The sequence below is a fragment of the Erigeron canadensis genome, chromosome 6 (assembly GCF_010389155.1).
Source record: "Erigeron canadensis isolate Cc75 chromosome 6, C_canadensis_v1, whole genome shotgun sequence".
NCBI lineage: Eukaryota > Viridiplantae > Streptophyta > Magnoliopsida > Asterales > Asteraceae > Erigeron > Erigeron canadensis.
Genome location: NC_057766.1, coordinates 14,216,049 through 14,236,864, shown reverse-complemented (window position 1 = coordinate 14,236,864; position 20,816 = coordinate 14,216,049). Strand labels below are relative to the sequence as shown.

Sequence of the window (20,816 nt, the reverse complement as noted above, 5' to 3'; positions counted from 1 at the left end):
TTAATAGAAATAATTAGATATTATGCAAATAGATGAAAAATGGACAATCGTAATCTAAAACTACATAAGTTGTACCTTCTTTTCTACTTGAATTTAATAATATCAAGATCAACATGTTTAGATAAAGTCAATCACAGTCAAAACAAAATAATCTTAAAAACTGTAATAATCTATAGTCTAAAGTCTTTTCAAAACTTGATATTATTTTAGGTCAGCCAGTCTCACTTGGTTTTCTTCTCCTCTGTACTACTGCCAGAGACCGAGGTTAGGGCTACGGCTGTTTCATCTTCATCCTCTCCGCCAAAACCAAACTCATTCACTCTCTTTTTGTCCACTGGATAAGCCCATCTTTGATACAAATATATCAGAAATATTACATCTGCAACCACAACGTAGCAAATATATACAATATCAGTAATACAAATAGAGAAGTCGCGTAACTGCTTGGCCAAAACATTAGAGGTGGCAAGGTTGACTAATTTACTTACGAATGAGTCAATTCGCTTTATGTTTTGTCACCGACAGATCAAATTATTTAAAAAAACCTTGAAAAAAGGCAGGGTGAAAGTGAAAAATGTCGCACATACTGCACAAAAACTCTGGCATCATTTTATATAAAAGAAATATTCTTTTGAATTAAAAAAAAAAAAAAAAACTCAGTATCATTTTACCCGAAACAACTATTTTTTTACTAATAAAACAAATTTTGATATCATAACTTGACACAATTAAGTATTGGAAATATTAAACAAAAAGTTGTTTTCCTTGGACAATGAAGTTTTCCGGATAAACTTAACCTCATCAGACCCGTCCTGTCCAATTTTCCACCACTACTATATATACATGCAGCGTGTAAGCTTTACTACAACTTATTTCAAATCAATAATAGTAGAAACAGTGAAGTTGGATTTAAACATACCGTCACGGAAGACGGAAAGTCTATGTAGCATTGGCATCTTTATTACAAAGGCAAATAGATCATCAATAATTGTATTGAGAAACTTGTAAGTCATCTGCCTCCATGGTAAATGAGCAACCGATTTTAGCTTATAATTGATGAACAGCTGTGGGCACATCATAATGAAACCTGCAACATAGTAACAGACGTAATTAGCTCGACTTAGATTCGGAGAACAATGACCCCTTTAAATTCCAGTAGTACAGAGTCAGAACTAAAGGATGCTGTAAGAATATCAAAAGTCAAACTATTGTGTTCGTTACATAGATTTAGGGCCTTACCGAACATGTATACACAGCTTGTAAGTGATGAGAGGATCCATGAGTACCAGCTTTTGTGGGTTTCATACATGAGTGAATATACAGAAGAGCAGCCAACAAGTACGAAAAGTACATACGACAAATACTTCATTGCAAGATCATCATATTCTTTTGTCTTGTTTCCTGCATAAGAATCCCTATCGCTGAACTTCAATTTAGGTATGCTACCAGTTCTATCAACCTGATTAAAGGTAAAGATGATTAATTATTTACATCTACTGATTTACTTTAATGAGATAGTTAGGATATAGAACATACACATATATTGCTGAAATGATTATTTCATAGTGTACCTCAATGTGCATTGCTTTCCCTATTTTCCAGAACTCTATGCAGACCCCAATTCCAGAACTTGCAAGTATCATCCAAGAGGTATCATTGTCTAGTAAGTAGAGGAAGATAACTAACTGACAAATAAAACTCACAACCACTGATTTTGCAGAAAGTCCTTCCATAGATTTATTTTTGTTCCAGAACTGTATATCTGCATTAATAGAATTGATCATAGAAACAATTATTAAATGGTTTTCATAACTGAGAAATGAACGAACAATATGATTTTTGACATTACCATTCTTGAAGGCCAAAAAGTCAAATACTGAATGAAGCAGTGATACAAACATAGTAATTCCCAGGAGATATGGATTTCCTTCCACGAACACTCTCTGCATCAACAACAATATCATGAACAATTACACACATCAACATTGATGGGAAAAAGCAGCATGAAAGAAATTTTTCATAACTGAGAAATTTTTTTGAGAAAATTTTCAACATTGATGGGAACAATTACACACATAAAATGGTTTTCATAACTGAGAAATTTTTTTTTTTTTTGTAAAGGTAACTTCTTAGATATTGTAATCCTTCAAGTAAACCACTTTTCGGGCACCACAAAAGAAAAAAAAAAAAAAAAAGAGTCAACACCTTGGTAAAAGTTACCACCTCGTCCTTACCTTGACAGGGTATTCGGGTAACACGTTCAGATTATGCACCAATATTCAAAAGTTTGGGACCAATTAACACTACAAATTTAGAAGACGGAAATGAATACCTTAAGCTCATCGGCTTCTCCTTCAAGCATACTACCATAACTGCGATGAATCTGGAATGATTGATCAATTTGAAGAAATAACTGCCATTTTGTCATGCTTATAGGAGCCACTTCCAAATGAAGGGGCAACTCCATCACTGTCTCATTGATTGCTATAAGCTTATCTCTAAGTAACCAAAACTCGTTGAAGAAGACAGTTGGATAATAGTTCCCCGAGGTGGGTTCAATATTCATGTCTGCAACTCTAGTCAAGAAATCCCAATTCTATTTAAGTGGATAAATGAAAAGCTTTTAGATGTACTCTCAAGAGGGGCAGGGATAATGTGTTTTCAAAGTGACTGTGATTTTGACTAGTTAGATTGCAGCTATAATAAATTAAGCTGTAAGAAATGATATTTGTATGTGCTTTTGAAACAAGAGTATATAAAAGAACTGCTAATAATTGAAGCTATAAAAGTAGCACATCATGGAACTGACGGATCAAATTATTAGAAACGGAAGACTAGAAGGATACGAGGAGCAACATTCGGTGGAATTGCACGTTGAGAGTACCTGGGAAAATTTCATAAAACAAGGCCATGCCCATGTCAGCGAAGAACTCAATCAAATAACCATTTAGGTAGAAATTATAATCCATCACATACTTCGAAAAATCATCAACCAGGTTAACAGTGATATTTGGTTTCCAATATGAATCCATAGGACCATCATCCTTTGAATCAGCTTGAGGTTCATCATCAACCTGACCACATGTCAACGGAAGCATCCAACTCAGTCAAATGTCAATAATACCCTTAAATGTGACAAAAGGATAAAGATGATACAAACAGACTCCAATAGTCAAACTATAAAAACTCATGTTAATTAGAATGAACAAACCTCAAAGACTGCAACATCCTCAATGTTGTCTTTGGAGTTCCCCAATAGGCTCTTCTTTTTGTTTGCTTTTGACTTTGGCAAGTATGTCACGATAGCTGCAAGAGAATATTGTTCTTAAGATACATATAGCCAGGGTAGAATAAAGCTTGTACTAATTATAATGTAGATTTTAGTTGGTGCCAATCCAAAATTAACTTGATAAGATAAAATGTATTACGATGTTTCAGTCCAAATGCAGACAACGGCTGGTATTCAGGGTCATTAGGGTCTACTGGAAATCCAGAACGTGCAAAGAAGACGTGGGCAAATACACTCCCATTATGCTTTAAAGCCTGAAAAAATGTTTTAAAAATATTATAAGTGTCGTCATACACAAGCAAAACATACATCTAAAATAATAACAAGATGCGAGTCTTGAACGCTTTTTTAATAACTAAGATGGTTGACTGGGTGGTTTATTCCAACTTAAGAGCCTATAAATCACCGTTGTATATGGTATGTGTTGGACTGTTAGGAAAGAAAAAAAGAAAAGGGGGGTGGGGAGGGGAGGGGAGGGGGTAGCTGATAAATTTTCAGCTTAATCGCGCTTAGGCAACTGTTTTCTTTTTGAGCTTCTAAGCTAAGAAACATAAAACAGAAACACCCTAAAAAGATGATTATTAAAACTTCATTGTATTAATAGCCTTTTCTTAATAAAATAGTCTTTTGGTCAACAGCTTATCCATGCAAGGTCAGGGCACTCGTGGGTATCCCTTCAAACGCGTTTTTATGGAATTCGAAAACCGTCTCGGAATGCTATGTTATCAATTTCGGTGGTATTTCGGTGGTATACCGATTTTCAGTGGTGGGACATAATTTCGGTTTTGATATCGTTTCCGAAATTTTCGGTGGTATTGACCGAAATACCACCGAAATTTGACTGAAATTTCCGAAATTTCGGTGAATTCTGTTTCAACACTTCCAGGTTTTATCTTTTACTCTTATATATGTATATATATAAATATATATACATAATATTAGAATTATCGAAATACCACCGAAAAAAACGATATTTCGTGTACCAGTCCGTGACCGAAACACCGAAATTTATGTCCTTGACTACTTAGCTCGTGACTCAGATTGGCTAAGGGGGGTGGGGATGGTTTTTTTGAAAGTTAGGACTTGAACGGGAGAGAAATCAGATTTAGCTTTTACACATAAAAATAACAATTTATGAAATTATATGTAAACAACTTCAAAGTTCAAACTTGGCTGTCTAGAAACATAAATGTAAACCAATTTAGGATCCATTAAAAGTTTCTCACAAAAATGACCATAGTTAGACCCGAGTCGGCCAAATCTTGATCGAGTCATCCGTGTTTTACCAAAGTTGACCCGAAACTGAGCTCTTGACCGGTTTTTCGTCCAATCCGGCTGATTCAAACCCTCAAGCCTCCCAATCCCCGATCCTCATTTCCCGGCCAATCCAGCCAATGTTTACAAACGTGGACTGACAACAACCCTATATCCACAGTTACTATACATATTTAATTCTTGAAAATTGAAGGGATTAAGATGTGTCATGTGTGACTAAATGTTTTATAAAAAAAGTATAGGTTAAGGTCAAAAATGCAGGGGGTATAGTAGTCATTCTAAGTAGTTCTAAGATATTAAGTGACAGGTTTAAATGCTTTATAAGAAAGTTATAGAAGATTACCTCAGAAGGATAATACTTCAAAGAAAGAGTACGAGTGCTCTCTGGCGTCCAAACTGCATAAGGTATATTTGATTCGTGCCATATAAGTGCCTCTTCATTCCCGAAATCATTAAACTTCTCATGTTCAGAGAGATAAAACCACATATCCTGAAGAAAAAATGTATAAGCATAATAATATTTATAATATATATGAAGACAAGAAACTAAAACAGAATATATATTGTACGGCTCCTCTAGAAATTTAGAACAAATAAACGACTGATATAGTTTTAGTAATAGTGGAGACCAGCTTCAAGAATTGATATTTTTTCTTACACATGAAGCATCCTTGGTTATGAACATGCACTTAGTAATAATTAAGGTTTAAAACTGCAAAACAAAGAGTTAATCTTTTCATTATGACCACTTACGTAAGCTAGTTGTTCATAAAGATATAATCTTTTTTCCATATAACCTTCTAGCAACTATAAGCAACAAATATAAAAAAGGTTTAGAGTCTGAAATTTCTCACTTAAACCTAGTTTGTTTGGAATGTAGAATTGCTATGTAGCAAGTTACATCTAAAGAATCATTCTTTGTTTTTTACAACCCCCCAAAAAAAAAACTGTTAACCCAAGATAAAAGTTTTCAGTGGGGCCCAGCTAGAAGGAAAAATATGGATGTAATGTGTTGCCCTCTATGCATTGCTGGTTTTGATTCACATAACCACTTGTGCATACTCTACTCAGGTTTGGTTAGCTATTAGAGATCGAGAAAATATGCGAAGTGTTCCCCCTTCATAGGATTCGTGGTATACTATATTAGACTGGCTGATTACTCACTGGCAGTCTAAATCACTCCACTATGTTATGGGTCGACGACTTGTAGCTGTTGCAGCTTACTTCATCTGGCAAGAGAGGAATCAATGACTTTTTGCTAATCACACTCGGCCACCTAATGTCTTATGTATATCACTGTTTTTCGCTTAAAACTAGTGAAGTTGAATATCAAGAGTACTGCTAGAGTTAATTAATTCCATACTTGATGTTTGGAATGTGCACGGTGATTGTTTGCGGAAGGTTGATTCATAGTATTTCATAATTTATGTGTCTACTTGTTTGTCGTTTGTTTCTAGCATATAGGTAGACTAGTTATTTTGGCTTTTTGATTGGTTATGTTTCTCTTTAGAGTATATTGGGTTTACATATATGAGGCTTTGTCCCATATATGAATTATAAAAGTCAGCAGGGTAATCCCTTTACACAAACCACACACAAAAAAAATAAAAAAAAACCCTTAAATATCTAATCAACTTGGATGCGCAAAAATCATGTAATAATTAGTTGATATCCTAAAAATGGAAATTAACCAAACCTCTAGTAGTCCCACGAACCAGTCACACTACTTAACCGGACATGTAAACATGATTTGAACCATTGACCTCCACCTTTTGAATTGTATGTCTCCCTCCTACTGCGGGGGAAAATTTTGGTAATATTATTTTTTTAGTAGCATAGATTATGCAATTATCCTACATAACAACTCACTCATCATTACATATATATATACACACACACACACACATACATACGAATTACGTTTGAGTGTATCACTCCGCAATATAGAATTGCAAAAAGTAACTTACACAACTCATGTTTCCAATAAAAGCCAAAGTTTATACAGATCTATTCAAGCACTACATGTAACAGAAGACAAGAAGTCATGCGTTGGAATCTCGTTCCCATTTCCCTTTAACTATAATGTTACTCGATTTTACCTCTACCATATTGGCCGTTAGACCGGTACCACCAAAGGGTTGGTTACCTTTATTAATCTATCACTCATGTGCAAAGACTGATATGTAGTTCATTCATAGTGACACATATGTATTAAGTATTCTTAAAAAGCCTCAAACTTTACCACAAACATCACTACGACAATTATACACGTGTATATATATATACCATAGGGAGATCTAAATTCATTCACACAAAAAGTTATATATATATGTATATATGTATGTAAATTATATAAGAAAAAAGAAACCGACCAAAGATTCAGATTTATGAAAAAGATTGGAGATCTGAATAGCAGGATCGGAAGAGCCTGGAGCACCACCATGAGGTTTACTGGGTGAAAAAAACTTGGAAGCAAAGTAATATATAACAGCTATTCTTATTATTCCGGTGACCATCTGCCCCATGCCCTGAGGTTGAGGTTGAGGTTGTTGTTGTTGTGGTGGCCCACCACCACCGTCAACCACCGCTGCCGGCTGCGCCATTTCTCAGTCAATATATTAGTTGGGTGAGAGAAAAAGATATTAGGAAGAGATTGATGTTGTTTCGATGGATGTACTTGTGTTTTCGCTACTCCTTAACTGTAGTGAATTTGTACGTCACACTTTTTTTTTTTTAACAAGGAAAATGATAAATATAATCTAACAAATTACTCTAATGATTGACGTTTGTCAAAATCAAATAATAAAATTAAAAGAGATTACCCTAATAATTATCGTAACTATTACATTATGATAAGTGAATAAGTGATTTCTTATCATGTTTTAAGGTTATTCAAAAGATTATTATGTGAATTATTAGAAGATTTATCATATCTCTTTAATCACAATTGAAACAATAGAAAAAGAAAAATGAGTTAATATATGCTTTACAGGCTTGCAATTGTAATGTTGGAAATTAGACTTGCGTGTTTTGTGGTGAGGTACTAGATACGGTGGAACATCTATTTTGTGAATGTTGGGTAGTAGCAAAAGTATGGTATGCAATTAGTAAATGGTGTAGATCATCTCCATTCTTTGTCTTTAATGTTAATGATTTGGTGGAGTATCACAAGTACCAGGGATGCAGCAAAGAAGTGGCACAAGCTATTAGAGGGATTATTATGATTAGTTGTTGGAACATTTGGAAGGCAAGGAATGATATCAAGTTCGGAGAAGGCAAAAGAAATGTTATAAAGATTATTCAAGACATCAAAACGCTAGAATTTTTATGGTATAGTACAAAGTCAAAAAACAAAAGTATATCTTGGGATGATTGGTGTAAATTTACTTGTGTGTAAATTCTTGTAAATATTTACCACTGGTGTTTTGTCAAGGTATGGACTAATAAAAACTTTACTTTTCAAAAAAAAAAAATATATGCTCTAAAGTTGAAAATCTTATAAAAAAGAAAAAAGGTGGGGATCCCCCATATTAGTATATTATAAGATCTAGTCGATCTTGTTTAAAAAATGACATGCCGCCACTCAGACTCGAACCGAGATATTTATCATTTCCCTTTAAACAATTATTGTATGTCACACTTGGATGCAAATATATGATTGAAATTCTCTAAAATTATAGTAAACTTCATTGTTAAAGTTAAAACCTCTTTTGAATTAAAATTAAAGATTATGTTTCAAATATGATTTTTTTAATCTTAACTATTGATTTAATTCAGTGGTCCACATTGCCGCCACCATTGTTGTCATCCCTACACCGTCGTCGCTACTACCATCATCGCTACATTGTGCAGGCATAGATCTAGTTTTATATTATTGGTTTTATATAAGGGTGCATTTGCTTGATTAAGCGAAACCAAACAAGAGAAATAGAAATGATTTAATTTTGAAAATTATATTTTATTTTAATAAATAATCTAATAATTATAACATACGATAGTTATAATCTATTTATATTTTCTTGCCTAATATTATTAATTTTTGTTAAATATCATATATAATTGTTACAAGATTATTACATTAATTTATTAGCAGCATTTATTTTTTTTTAGATTTTTATTGCTTGGTTAGGTTCAAATAACGAAAAAGAAAATCAAAAAATAAAAACTCCCGAAAGGCTTAAAAGTTTAGGACTATCAAAAACTCCTATTAATTAATTTTCACAAGTGTGAGAGGTGAGATTTGAATCTAGACGGATCCTCCCAAAATTTAAAACTTTACCAATTGACTGATTTCCACTCCCCCGTTGTTTTCCACCAAAATTGATCGTGTTCTACCATGATTGTTCGTCTTCTACCATTTCCTATTGTATACTCCCTTAATCCTAAACCCCTATCAAAATTGTGAGCAATCGATTTGAAGCTTTTAGGTATTTTTTATTCTTATTATTACTAAAAAGTTATATTAACATCTCCTATAATTTTTAGCAATAGATATCTTGTGAAAATATTGTTGAAATATTGGGTTTAAAATCTAAATTTAGTCAAACCAGTTTCATAGTATAAATCACCGAGATACAATTTTTTTTATTTTATTCGGTCATGAATCCAAAAGATTGTTGAAATGTTGAGAACTAGCCGATGGATGAGCAGGTTTTCTTTTTAAAAAAATGTTGTGTTTTAAGTTTGTAAAAGTAGAAGGAATACCTCACAACCAACACTCACTTACTGTTTGTAAAAATATGTTTAAATGTTGTGTTTTAAGTCCAGAATCGTTCGCAGCGCTTGCAATATTTAAGTCTAATATGTGTGTAATTCTAAAGTGGTTGTAGATTGTTACGATTTCCTAAACTATGTTAGTGCATGTATTTAATCTACTAATCCAATTTTATTTGTCTTTTGAAAAATTCATTTTTACCAAAAATCCCAGAAGCTAAAATGTTCTTTGAATACGCTAATCAATTTCTATACATGACTCAATTAACTAATAACAATCAAACTCAAAACTTAGATCTGTTGGGTCTTTCTTTAGTTGAATCTGTTAGTATATGATCACGTAAAATGAACGTATGTCCGGAAAGTATTTAAGCCTACGGGGTCACACGTCTCGACACAAATGTAATTATAATTAATTGATATAATTAATGTAATTTATTGATTAATTAAGATCACAAAAATATAACGGTCGTCTGTTAAATGTTAATAGTTAACGGTACTTAACTGACGGACTTAATGGTGGAGAAGATTGTAATTAAGAAAACAATTAGGAAACCCTCTAGAATGTTCTAGGGGGGGGCGACCACAAGAAGGAGAAGGAAGGGTTTTGAAAACCCTAAACTTTGTAAACAAGTTACCTAATCCTATAAATAGAGGCTTAACCTAATTGTTTTCACACACAATTCAAAAGGTTTTCTAAAACCCTAAATCTCTCCCTCTTTCTCTCTCTTTTCGGTTCTAAGGGCCGAAAATCATAACCCTTAGGGTTTTTGGTGATTTCGCTCAAAGCAAGGTAAAAGGAGAAGTCAATCGTTGCCGGTTTCGTGATCAAGTGCTAGCACGCATACATTCTAGTGTCGTGTGTGCAAACGTAGAGAGGTTTTACTTTAAACCTTTTTATGAAGTATCTTACTTTATCATCTTAAATTAATGGTACATGCTTTCTTTTTTGGTTAATTAATTAACTACATAGATCTATCTTCCGCTGCGTGCTTTGTGATTTGATTTGATAATTGTTATATAACCCAACAGTGGTATCATGAGCCTACTATGTATGTTTCTTGATTACCAATTAAATCAAAACTTGAAGGGGGGTTAGGGTTCTTGAGATCTATAATTTTCGAATATATATGTAGATATTTAAATTAATTTTTGTAATTTAATTACATTATTTAAAGAAGAAACAAATAATGTTTAATATATATATATACATATGGTTCGAAAATTTCCAGAAAAAGTTTAAAAAAAAATTTGTTTTTTTTAGGGTTCTTAATCCAAGTTTTGATTAATTACATGTTTATGCGATAAATTGCATGTATATAATTGTGTACCTTTAATTTTAATTGTTAAAAAGAAGTAAAAGTCTACAAATTATTCATGATTGTTACTTAGATATATTGATATGAAATCTTGATCATTAGGGTTAATTATGCTAGATAATTGAATGAATAACTGTGTCACAATGTGATTATGCTTTGTGAAATTTCCTGTTTGACACCAGTTCACTAAAATAATCATAACTAATCAACTATGGAGATAAAGGGAAAAGAGAGGATGGTGTTCAATTACAGAACGCTCAATGATAATACTTACAAAGATCAGTATTCCCTGCCTAATATTAACACCATCATACAAAAGATTGGCAATTCAAAAATCTACTCTAAGTTTGATTTGAAGAGCGGGTTCCACTAGGTGGCATCGGAAGAATATTCAATTCCATGGACCGCTTTCATTACACCAGATGGGTTATATGAATGACTTGTTATGTCATTCGGCCTCAAGAATGCTCCAGCAATTTTTCAACGAAAAATGGATCATTGCTTTAAAGGATATGAAAACTGTATGGCTGTATATATTGATGATATACTCGTATTTTCAGATGATGAGAGAAGTCATGCAAAGCACCTAGAGCAAATGTTAAAAATTTGCAAGGAAAACGGGTTAATCTTATCAGAGAATAAGATGAAAATCAATGTCCGTGAAGTAGAGTTCCTTGGGGCAATTATTGGTAACGGAAGAATTAAGCTTTAACCTCACATCATTAAGAAAATTGCTGGATTTGATGAAGAAAACCTGAAAAATAAGAAGGGATTGCGTTCTTGGCTTGGAATTCTTAATTATGCCCAGGCATATATTCCAAAGCTGGGAACATTATTGGGGCCTTTGTATGAAAAGACCAGTCCACATGGTGATAAAAGGATGAAGCAATCCGACTGGGAAATCGTCCGCAAAATCAAAAGGCAAGTACAGAACTTGCCAGTTATGGAAATCCCTCCAGAGAATGCGTATATGATCATCGAAACGGACGGATGCATGGAAGGATGGGGAGCAGTTTGCAAATGGAAACGCAAGAAGAATGATCCAAGAAGAGATGAGAAAGTGTGTGCTTACGCTAGTGGGAAGTTTAATCCAATAAAATCCACAATAGATGCTGAAATTCATGCTGCCATGGAAGGATTAAAATCCTTCAAAATTTAATACATTAGAAAAGGCGAAGTAACACTCCGAACAAACTGCCAAGCAATTATTAGTTTCTACAACAAAACTGTCTAAAATAAGCCATCAAGAGTTAGGTGGATGAATTTTGTTGATTATTTCACAGGAACATGGGTTCATATCCACTTAGAACACATTGATGGCAAGCTGAATGTATTAGCCGATAATTTGTCAAGGTTGGTTAATGTTTTCATTGCTGGAAACGAAGAATGCCTTAACCAGGAAGATCAAGGGTTAACAACTCAAGGCCTAGAACTTTTAGATACAACGCTCAAAGAATTATGGGATGGAAGTCAGCTGGACTATGACACAGCCCAACAAGAATCTCAAGTCAATCAAGGCCTCATTGCTTTAACACAAATCATAAAAGGTGTAGAACTCGGAACAGAAAAGGCAAACTATCTCTTGGACTCAAAGTTCAGAAGTACTGGGAAACCAAAGCCCAAGAAGTCAAGAAAGGGCTAGTAGACCAAATAAGTGAATCACAATTCATCTCTGAAGAAAATTGTGCAAACGGTCCAACAAATGAAGTCTAGCCCAAAATTGCTTAATAAATCCAAAATATGAAGAAGTGGAAATAATGGACCTAACCACATCATCAATCATTAAGATTTTCACGTATCTTTAAGTTACTATGCTCTTTGTTTGATTCCCTTTAAAGGAATGGAGTGTGTCAAAAACAAGAATAGTAATGTGTCCTTTGCTTGTCATTTGTAATAATTCCTCCTAAAGGAATGGTGTGTATCCAAAGCAAAGATAGCAATATGTCCTTTGCTAGTTGTCAGTAATAATTCCTCTTAAAGGAATGGTGTGTATCCAAAGCAAAGATAGTAATAAGTCCTTTGCTTGTCGTTTGTAATAATTCCTTTAAAGGAATGGTGTGTAAGTAATGAGAGAAATAGGTTGAAATTAGTGAATATGGGGCCCACAAGTACACCCGGCTAATACCTAATCATATCTCTTGAAATTGTATAAATAAATGTCATTATATATTGAGAAGAATCACGATAGGAATTACCTAATCTGATAATTCTCTAAATATTTTCAATATAAGTTTGAGTTTGAGTTCTGTTCAAAGTTTTAAGTTTTATATTTTCCATAAGTTTTAATTATTTTAGCAGTCTGAGTTTTATCGTTTTGACTCTCTACACGATCGTTAATTATTCCGCTAACTCTAATGGTATGAAAGCTAGTCAAAACCGTCATGGCTAACTAAGCCATTTCAAGAACTGCAACAAGGGTAAGTCTACTAATTTTTCTGCGTTCTTAATTTAAAAATTTCTTTCAAGCAAGTTGAATGATTTTGTAGAATTACTTTTATTAATTTGTTCAAAAGACCGGATGGTATAGGCATGGATAAGTCCTAGAGGTAGTACGGGTGATGATATATTAATAAAAGATAATTTTGTTTAAAAATTATTTATGCCTGAAAGATATGAAAATACTCTTCAGGAATGGTATGATAAATCCCGAGTTGCAGGCCTTGATTATCTAAATTTAGAACTACCAAATTATAGTTAATCAGTAACTAAAGAAAATATTTCCCTTTATCTCCTTCCCGATCTTGGGGTCAACCGATGTTCTAGAATTGACCATCATTGCCATGGTCCTATGACGGCTTTTGCTTGGTTTGATAACTCCCAGTGTTAGCAAGGCTTTGATATGCTTCTCAAATTGCTCTTTCATGGCCGACGTGACATGGCTTAGGGGTTTATCTTAAACTGTGATATCAGGATTAATGATATCCAATTTGCACTTGATCTGGTTCTTTCGCCAATGCTTCAATGGTTCCTCCCCAATTGCTTTAACCTTTCTAATAAAGGTTTAAACTTATGTTGGAATGTTATACTTATGTGACCAATATTGAAGAACACAACTTCACTTATGGCCAAAAACTCATCTTCTTCTAGCTCCATTTCTTGTATAGCACATCCTTGTATCTCTGCTTCTGGCTTTGTCTGGATTGTTGTTATTCCCTTGTAGAAAGTGACTGTATTACCTTAAGCCCTCCTTGTTGGCTTTTAAGAAGATTACAGCCAATCAGGATTTCTATGCCATCACGATCCCTCATTCCCATAGGGAAACAATATGTAAACAGAATTCTGAATTTGTATTCTCCTATCTCCATTTGTCCACCTTTCAGCTTTTAATCAACTTCTTGAACGGAGTTAATTCCTGAGAACTTAACGGAGTAAAGGCATTTTTCAATGGCCTTTACCGGAACAGCATTTCTGTCAACACAACACGTAGTACATCCTGTGTCAAGAATTGCTTTGACAGTGAACCTTTCGACACCTGAGATGTCAAATGTGACAGGCAGATTATACAACCTGTTTATGACTTTCTTCTTTTTAAGACCCATTTTAATGATCTCTAATTCTTGCACAAGGTTAGCTTGCTTAATAATAACCAGTGCATGCTCGATTTCTCTAACGTCATCTACTTCTGGGTCGCTATCAGCGTAATTCTTCAGGTTAGCTGGGTTCAACCCTCTTCTTTTCAGGACTTCCTTATCCTTTTCATTATGAGGATCAAGTAATCCTGTGTTCTTTTTTAATCCACTGGTTCCTTCCTTTTCATCTTTGATTTTAAGTGGTTGATTTTTTCTATTAACCAATTCCTCCCATTCTTTTACCAGCTCTTCTTTCTCACTTTCCTTAAAGGCACCTTTTCCTTTAAGGTCTTCTGCATCTTGCTCAAGGCTCTTCTCCATCTGCTTCTTAAGCCTTTCATTTTCGTTTGAAAGATGTATACAGTATCTGAGCAATTCATTAAGGAGCTCATCTTTATTGTGATAAATCTTTTCTTCTGGTGGGTCTGGCGTTACTTCTAGTTGTAAGTAATGCTTTGAGCATAACTTACATGCTGTTAGTAAGCATTTTGTACAGTGACTTCTGACCCTTTTTGTAGTTTTTAATCCGCAGTAAGAGCATCCTTCATTTTCTACGGCTACTTCGGAGTTCATTGCCAACTCATGTTTGATACAGTTCTTCTGCTCATCATTTAATGGCAATAATGACCTCCAATTTGCATTTGGTGATCTCGTAGGAATTTGATTTCCTTCTACGAATGCATATCCCCATTCTTCGGGAAGCATTGTTGTGAGAGCATGAGCTATGTATTCTTTAGTTTTTCCAGCCGATTCCCCTTCAGAGAGACTGCAAATTCCATCAGAATCTTCATCGCCCATATCTACAGAAACAACATCACAGTCATCAGGTAGCTGTGTTTCTTTTAGCATGGCAGGTCTTGTCATATTTCCTCTCGAGCTTTTGCACTCCCTTGCAAAATGGCCTTCTTCTCCACAAATGAAACATTTGCGTTTGCGGGTTCTCATTCGGTCAGCATGCTTTGTTTTGAAGACTCTAAGATGAGAGTCATGAGGTTTGCCTTTGTACTTTATTTCCTTCCTTAGCCATACTTCTTGTTTGTTGAGTATTGGCCAGAAATTTTTATTTGGCCACAAAAGGAGAGATCTTTTAAGTTTCTTTGAAGGGCAGCTTGACTGCACATCTCCTTTAGGTAATTATAAGTAAACCATATTACAGGTACTACTGCCGTTGTTGTTGATGGATGCTTTTCATACCACTTCTTTCTTATATCATTCCCTAGTAGTGGAGGCATTTTCCGAAATAGCTTCTCAATTGTTTCTTCAAAATACATTCTTCCGGACTTTGCAGCTAATGCCTTAAACTGGTCTAGGTACCTAAAAATGTCTTTAGGGTTATCACATGCTAACCTTTCAAGATCATTATAGGCCCTATTTTGTTCCTCCGTGCTCCCTTGATAGGGATCTTCAAGTAAGAATATCCTTCTTATTTGAGAAAGGATATTTTGAGTATCGTCAGCAATTTCTACCAGAGCTTGATAATCTTCAGGGAACACCATTCGCCATTGAATGAAAGTCTTCTTTTCAGTATCTCCGAGGAGATTTTCAATATAATTTACCTTTTGTTGCTTTGATGTCCATACCATGTGTGGGTTATCTATTACATTAAGAGTAACAGATTCCCATCTTGCAATTACTTCTTCATATAAGCCTACATCCATTGGTGAGACCAGCATCACTCCTTGGTTTACTCCTGCTGTGGGGAGATTCCACATACCATAGCCAAGAGTATCTTTGGCCTTAACCTTAGATAACTTAGTTTTTACCCCATTAAGATCAAAACTTGGAATCTGTCCTATTCTAGTGGCTGGTGGATAACCAACCTGACCCATTAATGGCTTAGTAGGTGGTTTATAGCCAGAGGTTACGCTACGATAACCACGTTCTTGTTTTGCTTCAAGCTTTTCTGCTTCTTGTACAAATTTATGCAATAAGGGGTAATCCCAGTTGGGTTCTTCACCAAGAACGTAACCGGTTTGAGTGCATTTTGGCTCACTTTCTTCATACTGGTTACAAAATATACTATGAGAGTCATGCTTTCCTGAGTAGTTACTACACCTTCTGTTTCCTTTTGATCCCTTGTATTTTTGCTTCCTGAATTTTGTCACCAGGTCACGATTTGCATCGAAACAAGGAGTATCAAAGGTTTCATTGTTTTCATACTTTTCCTCATACTTCTCCTTTAAAACATATGGTAACGAGCATTCACCTGGTATGACATCTGGTGCAACCAAAAGTTATCTGTAACCAAAAGACTTGAACGTATACACAAATATACTTCACATATCTAGAATGCTCAATTCTGGAACGGTAAACATAAGTTAGCCATGACGGTTGGCTCAATTCTGGAACTCAAACTTTATTTTGCAGGTTTTAGACATAACATGTAAAGAGTCTTTAAGTTAATATTGTTTCTGCGTATTAACAACAGTCGAGATATTAACTTAATGTACTTCCAGAGGGAAGTTAAGATAATTGTGTTTCTGCGTATTTACAACAGTATAAACATTATCTTATATACACACTTCCAATAGGTAATATAGATGACGTTGTTTCTGCGTATTTACAGCAGTTGAAATGTTGTCGAAGGCTAATGCTAGTTCTGCGTATATTTACAACAGTTAAAGCATTAGTTGAGTTAATGTCGGTTTTGCGTCTTGACAGCAGTAAAGACATTAACTCAGAGTACAATGTCGGTTCTGCGTCTTGACAGCAGTAAAGACATTTACTCACTATATCCTAAGTGTTATTTGAGGGTTCTTAGGAACAAGCAAAAGATTTGCTTGTTCAAAGTAAGAACACTCAAATGGTCATTTGAGAGTTTCTGAGAAAGAAGCAAAAGTATGCTTGTTCTCAAGAAATCTCAAATGGTTTAAGAGTTTCTATGGAAACAAGCAAAAGTATGCAATGACAATAGAAACGCGCAAACAGGCTAAAACCCTAATGGGCCTTGGGCTTGGAAAGCCTGCGTGTTTCAGAACACGCAAATGGCCATTTGGGTGTTCCTAGCCTTTGCCTATAAATAAAAGGTGTGTGTATGCGTGTTCCAACAAGAGTGTAGAGAGAGAAACGAACAAATCCTAGAGAGAGTAACTTAAGAACACGCATAAGCTTTTCTTGTGGGTGATATTCGTCTCGTGCACGAACCGCAAACACACACCCGGCCCCCCAAACGGCTCGTAGACTGCAGATTACCACGTGTTTGGTAAGGTGCATCCGAAGAGCCGTTTCAGGAGTGTTTATCATCACGTAAAAGTTATATATATATAGAGTGATATATATATCATCTAAAGGTAGATATATAAACCGTGGGTTATCTCGAGGAATTTCCGCACCTCGACATATCCTTAAGTGGATCTCTGGTTAGATAAGAGTACAAGACTGGAGGGACTTACAACTGGTATCCAGAGCCATAGGTTTTCATAACCTTGGTTAGAGATTGACAACGGTTTTGTGGTATCCCTTTATTTACGTGATTTAGGTGAAAGTTAATCTTTGGGCACGTTTTTGAAAGAAAGATTCAAACTTGTTGCCAAATATTGATTAATCTATATGCTAGTAACATTTTCTCATAATCTCGTTTATCCTTGAGCAGTATCGGGCTCGGGATCTAAGAAATTGTGTGAAAGTGGTGTTTGTGTGTTCTTGAAAAGTGTACTATGCGTGTTCTTAAACACTAGTACCTTTTTGCGCGTTTTGATATTACCAAGGCATTTGTGTGTTCTTGTTTTTTGCTTGTTCTTAAAATTTTGAGAGATTTTGTGTGTTTCTTGAACTTTGTGTGTTTCTTGAACAGTGCATGTTTCTCTAGTTTGCGTGTTCTTAGATTTTGCGCATTCCTGGACATTTTGTGTGTTCCTACACTTTTGCGTGTTTCATTTGTGTGTTCCCAGTTTACGTGTTCTTATGTTATTTGCGTGTTTATAAGTTGAACCACATACACAATGGCAGCAAACTATCTTAACCAATTAATACTAATGGACCATGAGACTGATAAGGGTAATTCACTACCCAAACTATTGAGCATAGACCAATACTTTTCTTGGAACGGTCGATTTGAATCCTTTATGCAATTCACCGATATTAGAATGTGGACTTGTATGACTGAAGGATATAAAGCCCCAACATATGAGGACAGTGGTGTTACCAAAGTATATGCTTATCAAGATATGACTGAATCCGATAAAAAATTGTATGAGGCAAAGAAAAAGGCACTTTCATGTTTAAAAATGTCATTGCCATAAGATATACTACATTTGTTTAACAAATTTGAGACACATAAACTATATATACACACATATATATACGACATATATATATATACACATCACAAATATACATATACCTTTATGAATACTAACATCAAATTATATATCATATAACTCCTACACAATTAGAAACTTCATAATCTACCCATTACAACATGACTTGTGCAAAAACCATCCACATTATGTATTTGGACTTAATCTTGAACCACACTTACACACCACACCTCTTGCACCAATAGTCATCACTCCACCACCTCAAACACCCAATTAGCAAGCTCCCTACCCACTTTTCTCCCCCTCCATCACGTGGATATGCTCCCAACACTCCAATTTTCTGCATCATTTCACACATACCACTCACACACACTTCCTCCAACTCTCTCTCAACTCTCTTTCCATTTTTCTTCATATTTTCGGATTTAACAAGCAAAAATGGAGCTCAAAATCTAATCTAATCTATTGTAATAATAATCGTTCATAATAATCTATCATCTAGAATCAAGTTGGAGTTCTTGGGGCTCTTGTATATCACGAAAATTCAGCCCCAAATGCAAGCATTTTTCGGTTCATAAAAGGTTAAATCTTTAGTAGATCAACTATAATAATAAAGGGTTTTTACTTGGATTTATCAAGGATTGTGTTGAGCAAGGAATAAGGGTTATTAGTAGCATAAGGGCCACGAAATTTTCTGCCCAATATCATCTCCAAAACCGAGTTCTTGAACGGTATAAATCTTAATCCAATTACTAGCTTAATTTTGTTATAGTTTATCTTCAAAGATCTTTATAAAAAAAACCCATGTTTTTCTTTGATTTTGTTCTTGAAAATACACTTAATGAGGGCATGTTGATAGAATCTTTTCTTTCATGCTATTGCATGTCAAGATCTAGAGGAAAGATTCAATGATTCAACTCAAATAAGACCCAAATGTGATGGTTCATGAGAAAGCTTTCAAACTAGTTGATGGATCTTCATATTTTCTGTGATTTTCATAAATGAACTTGTTTTTATGTTGTATGAAAGATTTGTTAAGAGATTTGTTCATAAAATGGTTAGATGGTCACATGTAATCACCTTATTGGATGATTTTTGCAAGAACTAAGCTATTTGATGTTGTTGGGTGAAAGTTCAAGTATAAATGATGATTGATGATCTTGAAATTGATTGAAATCTGTAAATTTGATGTTAAGAGATACAAAATAAAGTACTAATCTTGTTAGTGATAATCTAGAGGCTAAAACAAGCAACCAACACCATTGGTGAGTTGCATTAACCAAAATACATTCTGTCAGATTTAATCTTCTGTCTTGGAATGGGTAAACTGGACATATGAGGGCCGTTTCAAGCAAAACTTTCAAAATAAAAGTTGTAGATAAATGAGTTAAGATTAACCTCCAACTGGAATTACTCAAAAATACTGAACCAAATGAAAGATATGATTTTTCTACTGAAACTGGTCAAAACTATAATTTTGTATGAATATTTTATAAATTTTAACAATTTTTATCTCCTAATCCATAAGGTTTCAGGAGGTCATACTTGGTGGAAAGTAATTTCAATGCGTCATGAATTTAAAATAAAATCATGGGATTTTTCTAACAATCAGAACATCAAGAACTTTTATAAAACTTCTGATGTCGCAGGCAGTGCCCATTCCGGATAGTTTGTGTTTGGATAATTTTTAAGGACACCAAACATCATCTAAAAATTCAGCAAGAATTCACAAAAATACTAAATACATATAAGTCACTGTGTAAAAATCATGAAGGTCCAAATAATGAAAGGAAATTTGAATTAAAAACAGAAAATTTGAAAGGAAACTAACCATTTGTATAATGGGCTAAAAGATGCACTAAAGACCATGATGAGCTAGCCCGGCCCAAATAATGAGCCCATTGAGCCATATATCAGTAGGCCCACCTGGCCTAATAACATAAATAGCCCAATAACCAATGACTCATTAAGCACATAACCCAAATAAGGTTAAGCCCAACAACTAAATTAAGCCCAAAATATTTAAAAACCCATCACATTTAGGCCCAATTGATAATGGCCCATAACACTTAAACGAGTTTCATAAACCGAGTAATCATAAGACATATCGAGAAATATGCGAGTTGAAGATAAGTATAATCAAAAATAAAACAAAAGGTAACTAAGTGAGATGGACATAAGTAACTACGTTAACCAAACTATAAATTGATTTCACAAATGAAGCCAAGTTGCAAAAACTGGTTACACATCAAACGATGAATAAGGTTAATATAACTTAATATGACATTAACATATGATAACCTAAGATGCCAAACGAAACCACAAATGAAGCCAAGTTACCAAAGTTCTGACAACTTATAATTGTGTATATAATGGAAGTAACTTTTAACAC

General features: G+C 34.4%; 1 protein-coding gene across 2 annotated transcripts; it reads right to left on the bottom strand.

Moving 5' to 3' along the window:
* LOC122603862 (cleft lip and palate transmembrane protein 1 homolog) lies at positions 1 to 7,251 on the bottom strand. Of its 2 annotated transcripts, none has more exons than XM_043776695.1 (12): positions 6,937 to 7,251; positions 4,908 to 5,054; positions 3,429 to 3,543; positions 3,212 to 3,306; positions 2,977 to 3,074; positions 2,847 to 2,884; positions 2,333 to 2,568; positions 1,850 to 1,943; positions 1,572 to 1,762; positions 1,240 to 1,459; positions 920 to 1,087; positions 1 to 379 (listed from the first exon to the last, which is right to left on the bottom strand). In XM_043776695.1, the coding sequence occupies exons 1-12, from the start codon at positions 7,165 to 7,167 to the stop codon at positions 222 to 224; spliced, it is 1,791 nt and encodes a 596-aa protein (XP_043632630.1). In that variant the 5' UTR covers positions 7,168 to 7,251; the 3' UTR covers positions 1 to 221. The 2 variants fall into 2 exon arrangements, with proteins under 2 accessions (XP_043632630.1, XP_043632631.1); XM_043776696.1 differs by lacking the exon at positions 6,937 to 7,251 and adding an exon at positions 6,261 to 6,277.
* Positions 7,252 to 20,816: the final 13,565 nt, after the last annotated feature.